Source organism: Sinohyriopsis cumingii, chromosome 2 (assembly GCF_028554795.1).
Source record: "Sinohyriopsis cumingii isolate HCF-2022 chromosome 2, ASM2855479v2, whole genome shotgun sequence".
Taxonomy (NCBI): domain Eukaryota; kingdom Metazoa; phylum Mollusca; class Bivalvia; order Unionida; family Unionidae; genus Sinohyriopsis; species Sinohyriopsis cumingii.
In genome coordinates, this window is record NC_142962.1 from 10,435,134 (window position 1) to 10,450,417 (window position 15,284).

General features: G+C 29.0%; 1 protein-coding gene across 1 annotated transcript in view; it reads right to left on the bottom strand.

The window, feature by feature from the left end:
* Nucleotides 1-13,456, bottom strand: part of LOC149804329 (endoplasmic reticulum membrane-associated RNA degradation protein-like) — a 100,776-nt gene extending 87,320 nt beyond the window's left edge. Inside the window, exons 1-2 of the mRNA XM_089938890.1 lie at nt 13,181-13,456; nt 8,869-9,050 (exon numbers count right to left, since the gene is read on the bottom strand). Coding sequence (XP_089795016.1) covers nt 8,869-9,037 — 169 coding nt within the window. The 5' untranslated portion in view covers nt 9,038-9,050; nt 13,181-13,456. The remainder of the gene's footprint in view (nt 1-8,868; nt 9,051-13,180) is intronic.
* Between the last annotated feature and the right edge of the window lie 1,828 nt (nt 13,457-15,284).

Sequence of the window (15,284 nt, forward strand, 5' to 3'; positions counted from 1 at the left end):
TTATTTTGCATGCAAGAAGGCATTAAAATCAAGTCATTCAAGTCTTTACAGTACATAAACATTATCAAGCTTTGGTGACTTCATTTGACAGTGGTTATGTTTTCAAAATGATACCCATAACATCCTTGGATTTTAATTTCAGTAATTTAAGACTTACATGCAATTTGAAAGATTTATCAGGAAAATAAAAAATTACATTTGGTTTGCTTTATATACTGCTTGAACTCAGTGATATGCAAAACTATCAACCATTTAATTTTCAGTTTGCAGGGGCTGAAAAAATTCAGGACCCACCCCATAGCCTGAAAAAAAATAATCATGCTCTCATTTTTAGAGAACAAGAACAAACTATACCCATTACATTACTTATAGAAAAAATGCATCTCAAGACAAAATATATCCATTACATTACTTATAGAAAAGACAAAATATATCCATTACATTATTTATAGAAAAAATGCATCTCAAAACAAAATATACCCATTACATTACTTACAGAAAAAATGCATCTCAAGACAAAATATATCCATTACATTACTTATAGAAAAAATGCATCTCAAGACAAAATATATCCATTACATTACTTATAGAAAAAATGCATCTCAAGACAAAATATATCCATTACATTACTTCTAGAAAAAATGCATCTCAAGACAAAATATATCCATTACATTACTTATAGAAAAGACAAAATATATCCATTATATTACTTATAGAAAAAATGCATCTCAAGACAAAATATATCCATTACATTACTTCTAGAAAAAATGCATCTCAAGACAAAATATATCCATTACATTACTTATAGAAAAAATGCATCTCAAGACAAAATATATCCATTACATTACTTATAGAAAAAATGCATCTCAAGACAAAATATATCCATTACATTACTTCTAGAAAAAATGCATCTCAAGACAAAATATATCCATTACATTACTTATAGAAAAAATGCATCTCAAGACAAAATATATCCATTACATTACTTATAGAAAAAATGCATCTCAAGACAAAATATATCCATTACATTACTTATAGAAAAAATGCATCTCAAGCCAAAATATATCCATTACATTACTTATAGAAAAGACAAAATATATCCATTACATTACTTCTAGAAAAAATGCATCTCAAGACAAAATATATCCATTACATTACTTATAGAAAAAATGCATCTCAAGACAAAATATATCCATTAGATTACTTCTAGAAAAAATGCATCTCAAGACAAAATATATCCATTACATTACTTATAGAAAAGACAAAATATATCCATTATATTACTTATAGAAAAAATGCATCTCAAGACAAAATATATCCATTACATTACTTCTAGAAAAAATGCATCTCAAGACAAAATATATCCATTACATTACTTATAGAAAAAATGCATCTCAAGACAAAATATATCCATTACATTACTTATAGAAAAAATGCATCTCAAGACAAAATATATCCATTACATTACTTCTAGAAAAAATGCATCTCAAGACAAAATATATCCATTACATTACTTATAGAAAAAATGCATCTCAAGACAAAATATATCCATTACATTACTTACAGAAAAAATGCATCTCAAGACAAAATATATCCATTACATTACTTACAGAAAAGACAAAATATATCCATTACATTACTTCTAGAAAAAATGCATCTCAAGACAAAATATATCCATTACATTACTTACAGAAAAAATGCATCTCAAGCCAAAATATATCCATTACATTACTTATCGAAAAAATGCATCTCAAGACAAAATATATCCATTACATTACTTATAGAAAAGACAAAATATATCCATTATATTACTTATAGAAAAAATGCATCTCAAGACAAAATATATCCATTACATTACTTCTAGAAAAAATGCATCTCAAGACAAAATATATCCATTACATTACTTACAGAAAAAATGCATCTCAAGACAAAATATATCCATTACATTACTTATAGAAAAAATGCATCTCAAGACAAAATATATCCATTACATTACTTATAGAAAAAATGCATCTCAAGACAAAATATATCCATTACATTACTTATAGAAAAAATGCATCTCAAGCCAAAATATATCCATTACATTACTTATAGAAAAAATGCATCTCAAGACAAAATATATCCATTACATTACTTATAGAAAAAATGCATCTCAAAACAAAATATATCCATTACATTCCTTATAGAAAAAATGCATCACAAGACAAAATATATCCATTACATTACTTATAGAAAAAATGCATCTCAAAACAAAATATATCTATTACATTACTTATAGAAAAAATGCATCTCAAGACAAAATATATCCATTACATTACTTATAGAAAAAATGCATCTCAAGACAAAATATTTCCATTAGATTACTTATAGAAAAAATGCATCTCAAGTCAACATATATCCATTACATTACTTATAGAAAAAATGCATCTCAAGCCAAAATATATCCATTACATTACTTATAGAAAAGACAAAATATATCCATTACATTACTTACAGGAAAAATGCATCTCAAGCCAAAATATATCCATTACATTACTTATAGAAAAGACAAAATATATCCATTACATTACTTATAGAAAAAATGCATCTCAAGCCAAAATATATCCATTACATTACTTATAGAAAAGACAAAATATATCCATTACATTACTTATAGAAAAAATGCATCTCAAGACAAAATATATCCATTACATTACTTATAGAAAAAATGCATCTCAAGACAAAATATATCCATTACATTACTTACAGAAAAAATGCATCTCAAGACAAAATATATCCATTACATTACTTATAGAAAAAATGCATCTCAAGACAAAATATATCCATTACATTACTTATAGAAAAAATGCATCTCAAGACAAAATATATCCATTACATTACTTATAGAAAAATGTATCTCAAGACAAAATATATCCATTAGATTACTTATAGAAAAAATGCATCTCAAGACAAAATATTTCCATTAGATTACTTATAGAAAAAATGCATCTCAAGACAAAATATATCCATTACATTACTTATAGAAAAAATGCATCTCAAGCCAAAATATATCCATTACATTACTTATAGAAAAGACAAAATATATCCATTATATTACTTATAGAAAAAATGCATCTCAAGACAAAATATATCCATTACATTACTTCTAGAAAAAATGCATCTCAAGACAAAATATATCCATTACATTACTTACAGAAAAAATGCATCTCAAGACAAAATATATCCATTACATTACTTATAGAAAAAATGCATCTCAAGACAAAATATATCCATTACATTACTTATAGAAAAAATGCATCTCAAGACAAAATATATCCATTAGATTACTTATAGAAAAAATGCATCTCAAGACAAAATATATCCATTACATTACTTATAGAAAAAATGCATCACAAGACAAAATATATCCATTACATTACTTATAGAAAAAATGCATCACAAGACAAAATATATCCATTACATTACTTATAGAAAAAATGCATCACAAGACAAAATATATCCATTACATTACTTATAGAAAAAATGCATCTCAAGACAAAATATATCCATTACATTACTTATAGAAAAAATGCATCTCAAGACAAAATATATCCATTACATTACTTATAGAAAAAATGCATCTCAAGACAAAATATATCCATTACATTACTTATAGAAAAAATGCATCACAAGACAAAATATATCCATTACATTACTTATAGAAAAAATGCATCTCAAGACAAAATATTTCCATTAGATTACTTATAGAAAAAATGCATCTCAAGACAAAATATATCCATTACATTACTTCTAGAAAAAATGCATCTCAAGACAAAATATATCCATTACATTACTTACAGAAAAAATGCATCTCAAGACAAAATATATCCATTACATTACTTATAGAAAAAATGCATCTCAAGACAAAATATATCCATTACATTACTTATAGAAAAAATGCATCTCAAGACAAAATATATCCATTACATTACTTATAGAAAAAATGCATCTCAAGACAAAATATATCCATTACATTACTTATAGAAAAAATGCATCTCAAGCCAAAATATATCCATTACATTACTTATAGAAAAAATGCATCACAAGACAAAATATATCCATTACATTACTTATAGAAAAAATGCATCACAAGACAAAATATATCCATTACATTACTTATAGAAAAAATGCATCTCAAGCCAAAATATATCCATTACATTACTTATAGAAAAGACAAAATATATCCATTACATTACTTACAGAAAAGACAAAATATATCCATTACATTACTTCTAGAAAAAATGCATCTCAAGACAAAATATATCCATTACATTACTTACAGAAAAGACAAAATATATCCATTACATTACTTCTACAAAAAATGCATCTCAAGACAAAATATATCCATTACATTACTTATAGAAAAAATGCATCTCAAGACAAAATATATCCATTACATTACTTCTAGAAAAAATGCATCTCAAGACAAAATATATCCATTACATTACTTATAGAAAAAATGCATCTCAAGCCAAAATATATCCATTACATTACTTATAGAAAAAATGCATCACAAGACAAAATATATCCATTACATTACTTATAGAAAAAATGCATCTCAAGACAAAATATATCCATTACATTACTTATAGAAAAAATGCATCTCAAGACAAAATATATCCATTACATTACTTATAGAAAAAATGCATCTCAAGACAAAATATATCCATTACATTACTTATAGAAAAAATGCATCTCAAGACAAAATATATCCATTAGATTACTTATAGAAAAAATGCATCTCAAGACAAAATATTTCCATTAGATTACTTATAGAAAAAATGCATCTCAAGACAAAATATATCCATTACATTACTTATAGAAAAAATGCATCTCAAGCCAAAATATATCCATTACATTACTTATAGAAAAGACAAAATATATCCATTACATTACTTATAGAAAAAATGCATCTCAAGCCAAAATATATCCATTACATTACTTATAGAAAAGACAAAATATATCCATTACATTACTTCTAGAAAAAATGCATCTCAAGCCAAAATATATCCATTACATTACTTATAGAAAAGACAAAATATATCCATTACATTACTTATAGAAAAAATGCATCTCAAGACAAAATATATCCATTACATTACTTATAGAAAAAATGCATCTCAAGACAAAATATATCCATTAGATTACTTATAGAAAAAATGCATCTCAAGACAAAATATATCCATTACATTACTTACAGAAAAAATGCATCTCAGGCCAAAATATATCCATTACATTATTTACAGAAAAAATTCATCTCAAGACAAAATATGTCCATTAGATTACTTATAGAAAAAATGCATCTCAAGACAAAATATATCCATTACATTACTTATAGAAAAAATGCATCTCAAGACAAAATATATCCATTAGATTAATTATAGAAAAATGCATCTCAAGGCAAAATATATCCATTAGATTACTTATAGAAAAAATGCATCTCAAGACAAAATATGTCCATTAGATTACTTATAGAAAAAATGCATCTCAAGACAAAATATATCCATTAGATTACTTATAGAAAAAATGCATCTCAAGACAAAATATATCCATTACATTACTTACAGAAAAAATGGATCTCAAGACAAAATATATCCATTAGATTACTTATAGAAAAAATGCATCTCAAGACAAAATATATCCATTAGATTACTTATAGAAAAAATGCATCTCAAGACAAAATATATCCATTACATTACTTATAGAAAAGACAAAATATATCCATTAGATTACTTATAGAAAAAATGCATCTCAAGACAAAATATATCCATTAGATTACTTATAGAAAAAATGCATCTCAAGACAAAATATATCCATTACATTACTTATAGAAAAAATGCATCTCAAGACAAAATATATCCATTACATTACTTATAGAAAAAAAAAATGCATCTCAAGACAAAATATATCCATTAGATTACTTATAGAAAAAATGCATCTCAAGACAAAATATATCCATTAGATTACTTATAGAAAAAATGCATCTCAAGACAAAATATATCCATTACATTACTTATAGAAAAAATGCATCACAAGACAAAATATATCCATTAGATTACTTATAGAAAAAATGCATCTCAAAACAAAATATATCTATTACATTACTTATAGAAAAAATGCATCTCAAGACAAAATATATCCATTAGATTACTTATAGAAAAAATGCATCTCAAGACAAAATATTTCCATTAGATTACTTATAGAAAAAATGCATCTCAAGACAAAATATATCCATTACATTACTTATAGAAAAAATGCATCTCAAGCCAAAATATATCCATTACATTACTTATAGAAAAGACAAAATATATCCATTACATTACTTATAGAAAAAATGCATCTCAAGCCAAAATATATCCATTACATTACTTATAGAAAAGACAAAATATATCCATTACATTACTTCTAGAAAAAATGCATCTCAAGCCAAAATATATCCATTACATTACTTATAGAAAAGACAAAATATATCCATTACATTACTTATAGAAAAAATGCATCTCAAGACAAAATATATCCATTACATTACTTATAGAAAAAATGCATCTCAAGACAAAATATATCCATTAGATTACTTATAGAAAAAATGCATCTCAAGACAAAATATATCCATTACATTACTTACAGAAAAAATGCATCTCAGGCCAAAATATATCCATTACATTATTTACAGAAAAAATTCATCTCAAGACAAAATATGTCCATTAGATTACTTATAGAAAAAATGCATCTCAAGACAAAATATATCCATTACATTACTTATAGAAAAAATGCATCTCAAGACAAAATATATCCATTAGATTAATTATAGAAAAATGCATCTCAAGGCAAAATATATCCATTAGATTACTTATAGAAAAAATGCATCTCAAGACAAAATATGTCCATTAGATTACTTATAGAAAAAATGCATCTCAAGACAAAATATATCCATTAGATTACTTATAGAAAAAATGCATCTCAAGACAAAATATATCCATTACATTACTTACAGAAAAAATGGATCTCAAGACAAAATATATCCATTAGATTACTTATAGAAAAAATGCATCTCAAGACAAAATATATCCATTAGATTACTTCTAGAAAAAATGCATCTCAAGACAAAATATATCCATTACATTACTTATAGAAAAGACAAAATATATCCATTAGATTACTTATAGAAAAAATGCATCTCAAGACAAAATATATCCATTAGATTACTTATAGAAAAAATGCATCTCAAGACAAAATATATCCAATACATTACTTATAGAAAAAATGCATCTCAAGACAAAATATATCCATTACATTACTTATAGAAAAAAAAAATGCATCTCAAGACAAAATATATCCATTAGATTACTTATAGAAAAAATGCATCTCAAGACAAAATATATCCATTAGATTACTTATAGAAAAAATGCATCTCAAGACAAAATATATCCATTACATTACTTATAGAAAAAATGCATCTCAAGACAAAATATATCCATTACATTGCTTATAGAAAAAATGCATCTCAAGACAAAATATATCCATTACTTATAGAAAAAATGCATCTCAAGACAAATGAAAAAAATATCCTGGTTGGAAGAAATTGCAAGGCCTCCCATCCCCCCAAGATAAAAAGTAAATGGTCAGGTTACATGCATTACAAGTCTAAAATAAAAATTTCATAAAGTTTTAATAATGTTTGGTTTTGAGATTAAAATTTTCACTTGATACTGAAGAGTATGTAAATTTCTGCATGTGTATATGCTAGCAGGTAAATATACATGTGTATATGCTAGCAGGTAAATATACATGTGTACATGCTAGCAGGTAAATATACATTTGGTCAATCAAAGGGGACGAACATTGTTTCTAGGTAATTATTTGGATGTACACTCTGGGTGTAATGATATCCAAGAAATTTAAAACATGGTAATTTTTTCTCTGTTCATTTGTAAGCTAGACCACTGATAAATACCACAAGCAATGTTGCTACTATATAGTATATACAAATAAACATATGAAATTGACACCTGCTATATTTGGGGTTATGGTGTCAGGGTTTCTCTTGTTTGTTTACTGTGTTGATTCATGGGGTGAATGCAATAAAATAAACCAAGGGTGTCAAAAATTCCACTAAATAAAATCGGTGATGGAATTCCAATAGATTTTGGGGACATCTACCAAATGCGGTGGACATTAATCCATATGTAGTAGACACTTAACTTCTTGGGGGCCGTCCATTTAGTATGTATGCATGGAGGGGGGTAACCCAAATGCTTATGCTTGCAAGTGGGGGGGATCTACTGATAATGTACGTAAGAATAGGAAACGGGGGGAGGGGGTGAAACCTCGATAATAATTTGTCTAATACGTAACCTATTCGTTTGAATTTTAGCGGACACTAGACGAACTGTCTAAAGTTACGCAGCTTCTTTCTTTGATGCAGCCAGACACTCAACGTCAGTGGACTAACTGTTTATTAAACACGTTAATACTATTAGTCATTGATCATTTCTGCATGGATTAAATATAGGCCATTCTATATAACTGAGAGGGATGCATAAAGTGTATGAACGCAGGTGGGGGTTGTACAAAATTATGGATGTGTACAGGGAAGGGGGGAGGGGTCAAGCTTTGCCAGATTTTTGCGAACATACTAAATAGATGGCCCCTTGCCCCTCTGTCCACATCTGAGGTACTGAGAGTGAGCAATCTGAAATTGACCATGCATGTACTTTAATACATCTTAAATTTACTGACCAAATGAATTGTAAGTGAAAAACTAATCGTCAATAAGGTAAAATAACCATTCAATTCACATTGACTAATTACCTGGTGACATTGGTTTACCTGTTAATAATGAATTCAAATATTGAAAATCAATCATTTCCTCAGCATCAAGTGTTAATGAGTCAGTTTCAGTACTGATTCCCTCTGTTAGCAGTAGTTGCCTGACATATTGGGACAGGGCTGACTCATCACAAATATGAGGTTTTTCATCTTCGTGAGATAGTGACATCCTGTAAGTTTGCCTGAAATAATACAAAAACTAATCAGAGACCAAAATGCTATGAGATAATTTTTGACAAGTACTCCTCCACTACTGCAAACATATATACATGCACTCAGGGTTAGAATTTAACTTTTTTACTTCATTCTTTTTACAAGAGGAGGAAGAAAAAAAACCTAGTAAAATCCTATTCATACTGGCAATTTCTTTTACTGGTTATTTTATTACCTACATTGTAATCAGAGTTTTGGGACAAAAAAAATGCTCAACATACCTGGGTTCTTGAGAAATGGTTGTGGAACTTCTCTTCTGGTGTCAATTATAATTTTTATTATCAATTTAAATGTTTTTACAAACTACATTTACAGCCTTACTGTTTTTCTTCATTATAACTAAAATCTGATTAATACACATGTCCAAGTCTGTATTTTTGGACCATGATTGTTTCATAACAATGACTGAACATGAACATTTCGGGGACAACCACTTGGTTTTAGGGAATAATTAGGACAATATCTAAACTAACTGTCTGTAATTGACCATCCTATAAGAAAATTCTAGCAGAGCAAGTCATCATTAGAAATATAGTAAAAGTTTTTACCTATCTGCAATATATTTCCGTATGTTAATAAAATGGTTGGGTGCAAAAGAGATACCCTGCTTCACCTTGAAAATATGTTGGTTTGGTCTTAGTCCACTGTGAAGTAGTAAATGTTTACAGGAAACAATATCATAACATCATATTTGCTAAACAATTTGTACCTGATTTAAACTAATTTGTAATCTCTACCGTAACCTTCAAAATATATTGCAGAATGCAGCAACATCATGGCAAAGCTGCAGACAGTGTATTGACCAAATTTTCAGTTGGCAGATATGTTGTTTTTGTTGGCATGAATCAATATCTGAAAATTTCAACTGACTTGGGCAATCACTATTGCCAATCCAGTTTTCTTTGTTTGATATAACAAGCTGTATACAAAAGATTTTGTCTAGATCTGCAGCTTTGCGTGTATATTGCAAATCTTTCATGTCTGTCCATCTGTCAAACCATGTTGATCTGTCTCTGTGTCAGTCATTTATCCTTGCACATTAACTTCAACTCTTTCGACACTAATTAAGACAGCATAATAATAATTTCCTTGTGGCAATGTTCGCTGGAAACTGAATAAAATAAAGAATGTTGATAATTGTGATGAGTTTCATCTTTATTAAAAGTAAAATTACTATAGAGTAAGTGAGGATAGGACTAATGTGGACTAATGTAAACTGTAGACTAATGTAGACTGTAGACTAATGTAAACTGTAGACTAATGAAGACTAATGTAAACTGTAGACTAACGTAGACTGTAGACTAATGTAAACTGTAGAATAATGAAGACTAATGTAAACTAGACTAATGTGGACTGTAGACTAATGTATAATGTAGACTGTAGACTAATGTAAACTGTAGACTAATGTAGACTGTAGACTAATGTAAACTGTAGACTAATGTAAACTGATGACTAATGTAGACTAATGTTAGTAAACTGATGACTAATGTGGACTAATGTAAACTGTAGACTAATGTTGACTGTAGACTAATGTAAACTGTAGACTAATGTCTAATGTAGACTGTAGACTAATGTAAACTGTAGACTAATGTAGACTGTAGACTAAACTGTAGACTAATGAAGACTAATGTAAACTGGAACTAATGAAGACTGTTGACTGTCTAATGTAGACTGTAGACTAATGTAGACTGTAGACTAATGTAAACTGTAGACTAATGTAGAATGTAAACTAATGTAAACTGTAGACTAAAGTAGACTGTAGACTAATGCAAACTGTAGACTAATGTTGACTGTAGACTAATGTCTAATGTAGACTCTAGATTAATGTAAACTGTAGACTAATGTAGACTGTAGACTAATGTAAACTGTAGACTAATGAAGACTAATGTAAACTGTAGACTAATGTCTAATGTAGACTGTAGACTAATGTAGACTGTAGACTAATGTAGACTGTAGACTAATGTTGTTGTTGTTGTTGTTGTAGGGTTTAACGCCATTTTTCAGCACACGATAGGCTATACATGGCGGCCAGTATTAATGGTGGAGGAAGAAACCGGGAAATCCCCGGAATAAACCACCGACCCTCGAGAAGCTACTGGCAAGCTTTCTCACATATCCACATTGGCCGAATCCGAGACTCGAACCCACGCAGACAGAGGTGAGATGGCAGTGATCCGTAACGGTGAGTAGACTAATGTAGAATGTAGACTAATGTAAACTGGACTAATGTAAACTGTAAACTAACGTAGACTGTAGACTAATGTAAACTGTAGACTAATGCAGATCAGTGCTTATAGCTGGTACATTCTTCTATGCATGATCAAGATTCAAAAGCACATAATTTTCAATTCAAGAAACAATACAAGAATGCTTTTTAACAGAGATATTCTTTCATAACAAAGATCTATTGAATTATTTTAAGTTGAATTAGACAATTAATGTTGATAATTAAATGGTAACATTTTGACAAAAGAATGTCATTTGCACCATTGTCAACTGCTTGGTCAAATGGTAAGAATGGTGACATTGTCATACAGGAGTTCCTGGTTTGAATCCCACAATGTACTTAATTCTTTTAAATTGTTTCTTCAAGTCTTTTTTTTGCCCTTGAATTAGCAAACAGAATTATGTCCCAGCTCATATTTTCTACTCCCAGCTCATATTTTTCAGCAAAACATAAACAGTAAACAACTGAAATTATCACACAGGATTACATAATAAATCTTCTACTCCAATTTGTCAAACACTTTTGCTAGCCAATACATTAGAGCATGAAGTAAATGAATCTTTGCTTGTTCCCAATCAAATAAAGGATATATTTCATCTTGCGGTTTTAAACTTTAGTGTTTTCACTTGTGATAATGCCACTCATGACAATTTCAGATTTTCAACCAAGTGATGAAACATGTTATTAATTTGACCCTCTACTGATACTAATTTTATTTTCCTTGTTAATATACAATATTTTAGACTTTTGACAATAAAAAGCTTAATTTCTGCATTTTTCTTTTTTAGAGTTTTATTAATCCGTAACTCTTAGTCTTAACAAATTTTCTGCAATTTAGTTGAAACAACAAAACTAAATTGCATAAATAAATTCTTAAAAGTTCTGATTATTGCTGTCACTTTATGTGCTTTCACAATTAAGATCTGTGATCAAACTTTGAGAAGTTTTAATTTGAATACAAATTCCACAGCTTATGTTATCTACATTTATTCAACCAAATAAGTGTTATTTTCCTCACATATCAAGATTGTTTCATCATGGCCAAAACAAATAATAGTTTTTAAAATAAACAATAAATAAATCCATAAAGAAGATTTTATCAATGAATGGGGCAGCCTCTACAATATATATTAACAAGTTGAGAAATATGGTCACAAAGGGAAAATTTTACATGAAAAAATGTTTTCTGCATAGATTAATCATATATATTGCATAAAGAAAAATCTGTTACATATTTCCAAGTCCAGAAAAATAAAACTACATACACCTACAAATTTAAACATCAGGTCATTTATGCAAAAACTGGATGTGTTACTAGTCATTTGAAACAAAGACAGAGAATTACTGTGGGGATATAACTGCTCAAATTTAGCAGAATTAATATTTCTAAAATTCTCTTATGGGTTGAGAAACATTCTTTTTTGTTGCAATTTTATGAAATATGTGAAAAATTGCCCCTTTTTAAATTTTTGAGCGAACTTCAGTCTACTCCTATACATTATGTAATGCAGTGACATCATAGAGGTTTATAATGAAAGTCCAAATTAAAAATGAAAGAGTACATATTTATGTAAATTTGTTTCATGCATTGAAAACACACAATATATATGCAAAGCACTCATGAGGTGGTGGGGTGATTGGCATGCACAAACTCGTCTGTACGAAATAGTATTGGTATTACTGGCTGCTAAATAGATCTCTTATAATGAGTACAATTTTATGGGGAAATACCAGTGGGAAAAATGTTTCAAGAACATGGATTAAAAGTTGAATGATTTCGCATCGTGACGTCAATAGACTTTGTATCTTTCTTAACATAAACATGTATACAAATGTATAGAAGATTTACAGTGCGTGGCATAGTAAACAGACCTGGATATCTACAAAGGATCGGTCAGTGCCTGCTAATATTAACTCATATGAGTCAGACAAACTGAACGGGAGTTTCCCTCCCGCGTCCCATGCAAAAAATAACAATACGTATTTTTCTGCACTTAAGAGGACACAAGAATTTGTACGAAAGAAATTAGAGCATTGACGGCATGACATATCAAAAAATAAAATTTATTTATTTTTCTCTAAATACGGCCAAGAACAATGTGCATGTTAAGGCGTGCGACACAAAACAGATGGAGGCCGCCATGACACCAAGGCCTTGTGTAATGCACACTCCGCCGGTCGGCATTTCCAGGAGAAAACTAATGTCGACCTTATTTGTAGGTCAGCTCAGGAAGGAGATTCCATGATGACTTTATTTTGCATATCACAATTTTAATTGTATAAAACAGCCATTTCCAAACATGTATTAACATCGATTTTACTTAGTTTTAATTATAATCAAGACTGTGTTGTGCTACAATGTAAATAAATTCTATTATATTAAAAAATATTCTGTCTTCTTTCTTCCAATCATTTTGCTAAAGAAATAAATATCTGTCTAAGAATGCTGATGTAAAATAGTTTACAACATCCTTGAACAATAATGAAAACAACATATTTATATTATTCTCTCTCTCTCTCTCTCTCTCTCTCTCTCTCTCTCTCTCTCTCAGGAAAATATAATTATGTTTGTCCAACTGAGCAAATTTTGTAATTTGTTCGAAACAAGAAATGAATTTACAGATTCTTCTCCTTGCACGCAACAATTTCTAACATTAATTAATTTTTTGATAATAATTAACAGTACCTCAGCTTTAGATAGATTTTGACTATCAAACATCAAATGTAAGTAATTTTGGTAATGACTGCAAAAGTAAGAAAACTTTTTGGACCACTTCATCGCTGATGTATGCGGTACTTGTTATGTTTTCCTTGATCTTGTACAACTATTTTCTTTTTAAATTTATTTATTTATTTTATTGCTAGTCATGTTAATAGATTCCCTCATGCATACGATTCAGTGTTTTGCGATAATGCTCTTGATTTGTTGTGTTGACATTCTAGTTCAAGGAAATACAGTTTTTCTAAAACAAAATTACGTGATTTTTAATTTTTTTGGTCATGCCGAATATCTCATCAAACTGGCCGTGTGTGTTTGTATTAGACTACTGTCGGAGTACAATACTATAATATCGCATAGAGTTGGATCCCACACTATACAAATTTACTAAAGATACGTCAGTTATGAAAAGTATTCTATAAATGTAAAATTTTACATATTTCTCGCGTCATTCATGATAGGTATTTCAAAATAGTAATGGACGTTTGTCAGGAATTTCCCTTCACGGGTATATTGTCATCAGTGAGCAGGTTATAATTGTACCAACGATAAGAACAAAACAAATAAATGTTGACTAAGTTTAAAAAGAAAGTGCAGATCACGTAACTGAAGTTTAAATGCAATCCCAAAAAGTACAAGTACGCATGTTTTTTCCTCTCTCTCGCATTTCCCATACTCTATATCACTATATGTTATATATCTTGTGGAAGAATATTTTGTTATCTCTTAATATATTGCTACCGTTTGTACTCGTTTATAAGACGAATCAAAATGCAAACTGCACAGACCCTGATCTGCCGTCGCATAATGCGTTGGCAGATCTGGGTCTGTGCAGTTTGCTAGGAGTAATTAGTAAAACAAACAAACAAGATGGACCCTGATATGCAGGCGCCTTATGCGACGGCAGATCAGGATCTTTGATGTTGTCAGTTTGACTTGTGTTATAAGCGAGTACAGGCCGTATGTTGATTGTGAGGCAGACTGGCAACATTTATTATCTAATTAAGCCTTTCTGGTAGTCATTTTAACAAAGTTTTCATTGACTACAATTTTATCGGATAGCCATGAGAAAAGTAACACAAACAACCAAGGACACGCATATTTAACGTGTTCTATTACACTGACCCCAAAACAATAATCTTGTGGATTATTTAATGATTGATTGTGTTTCTATAGATGGTTAGTACTTGAATGAGGCTATAAGGGGACAAATAGGAATTAGCATTATGCCCGTATGTTAATATGCCTGATGCCATT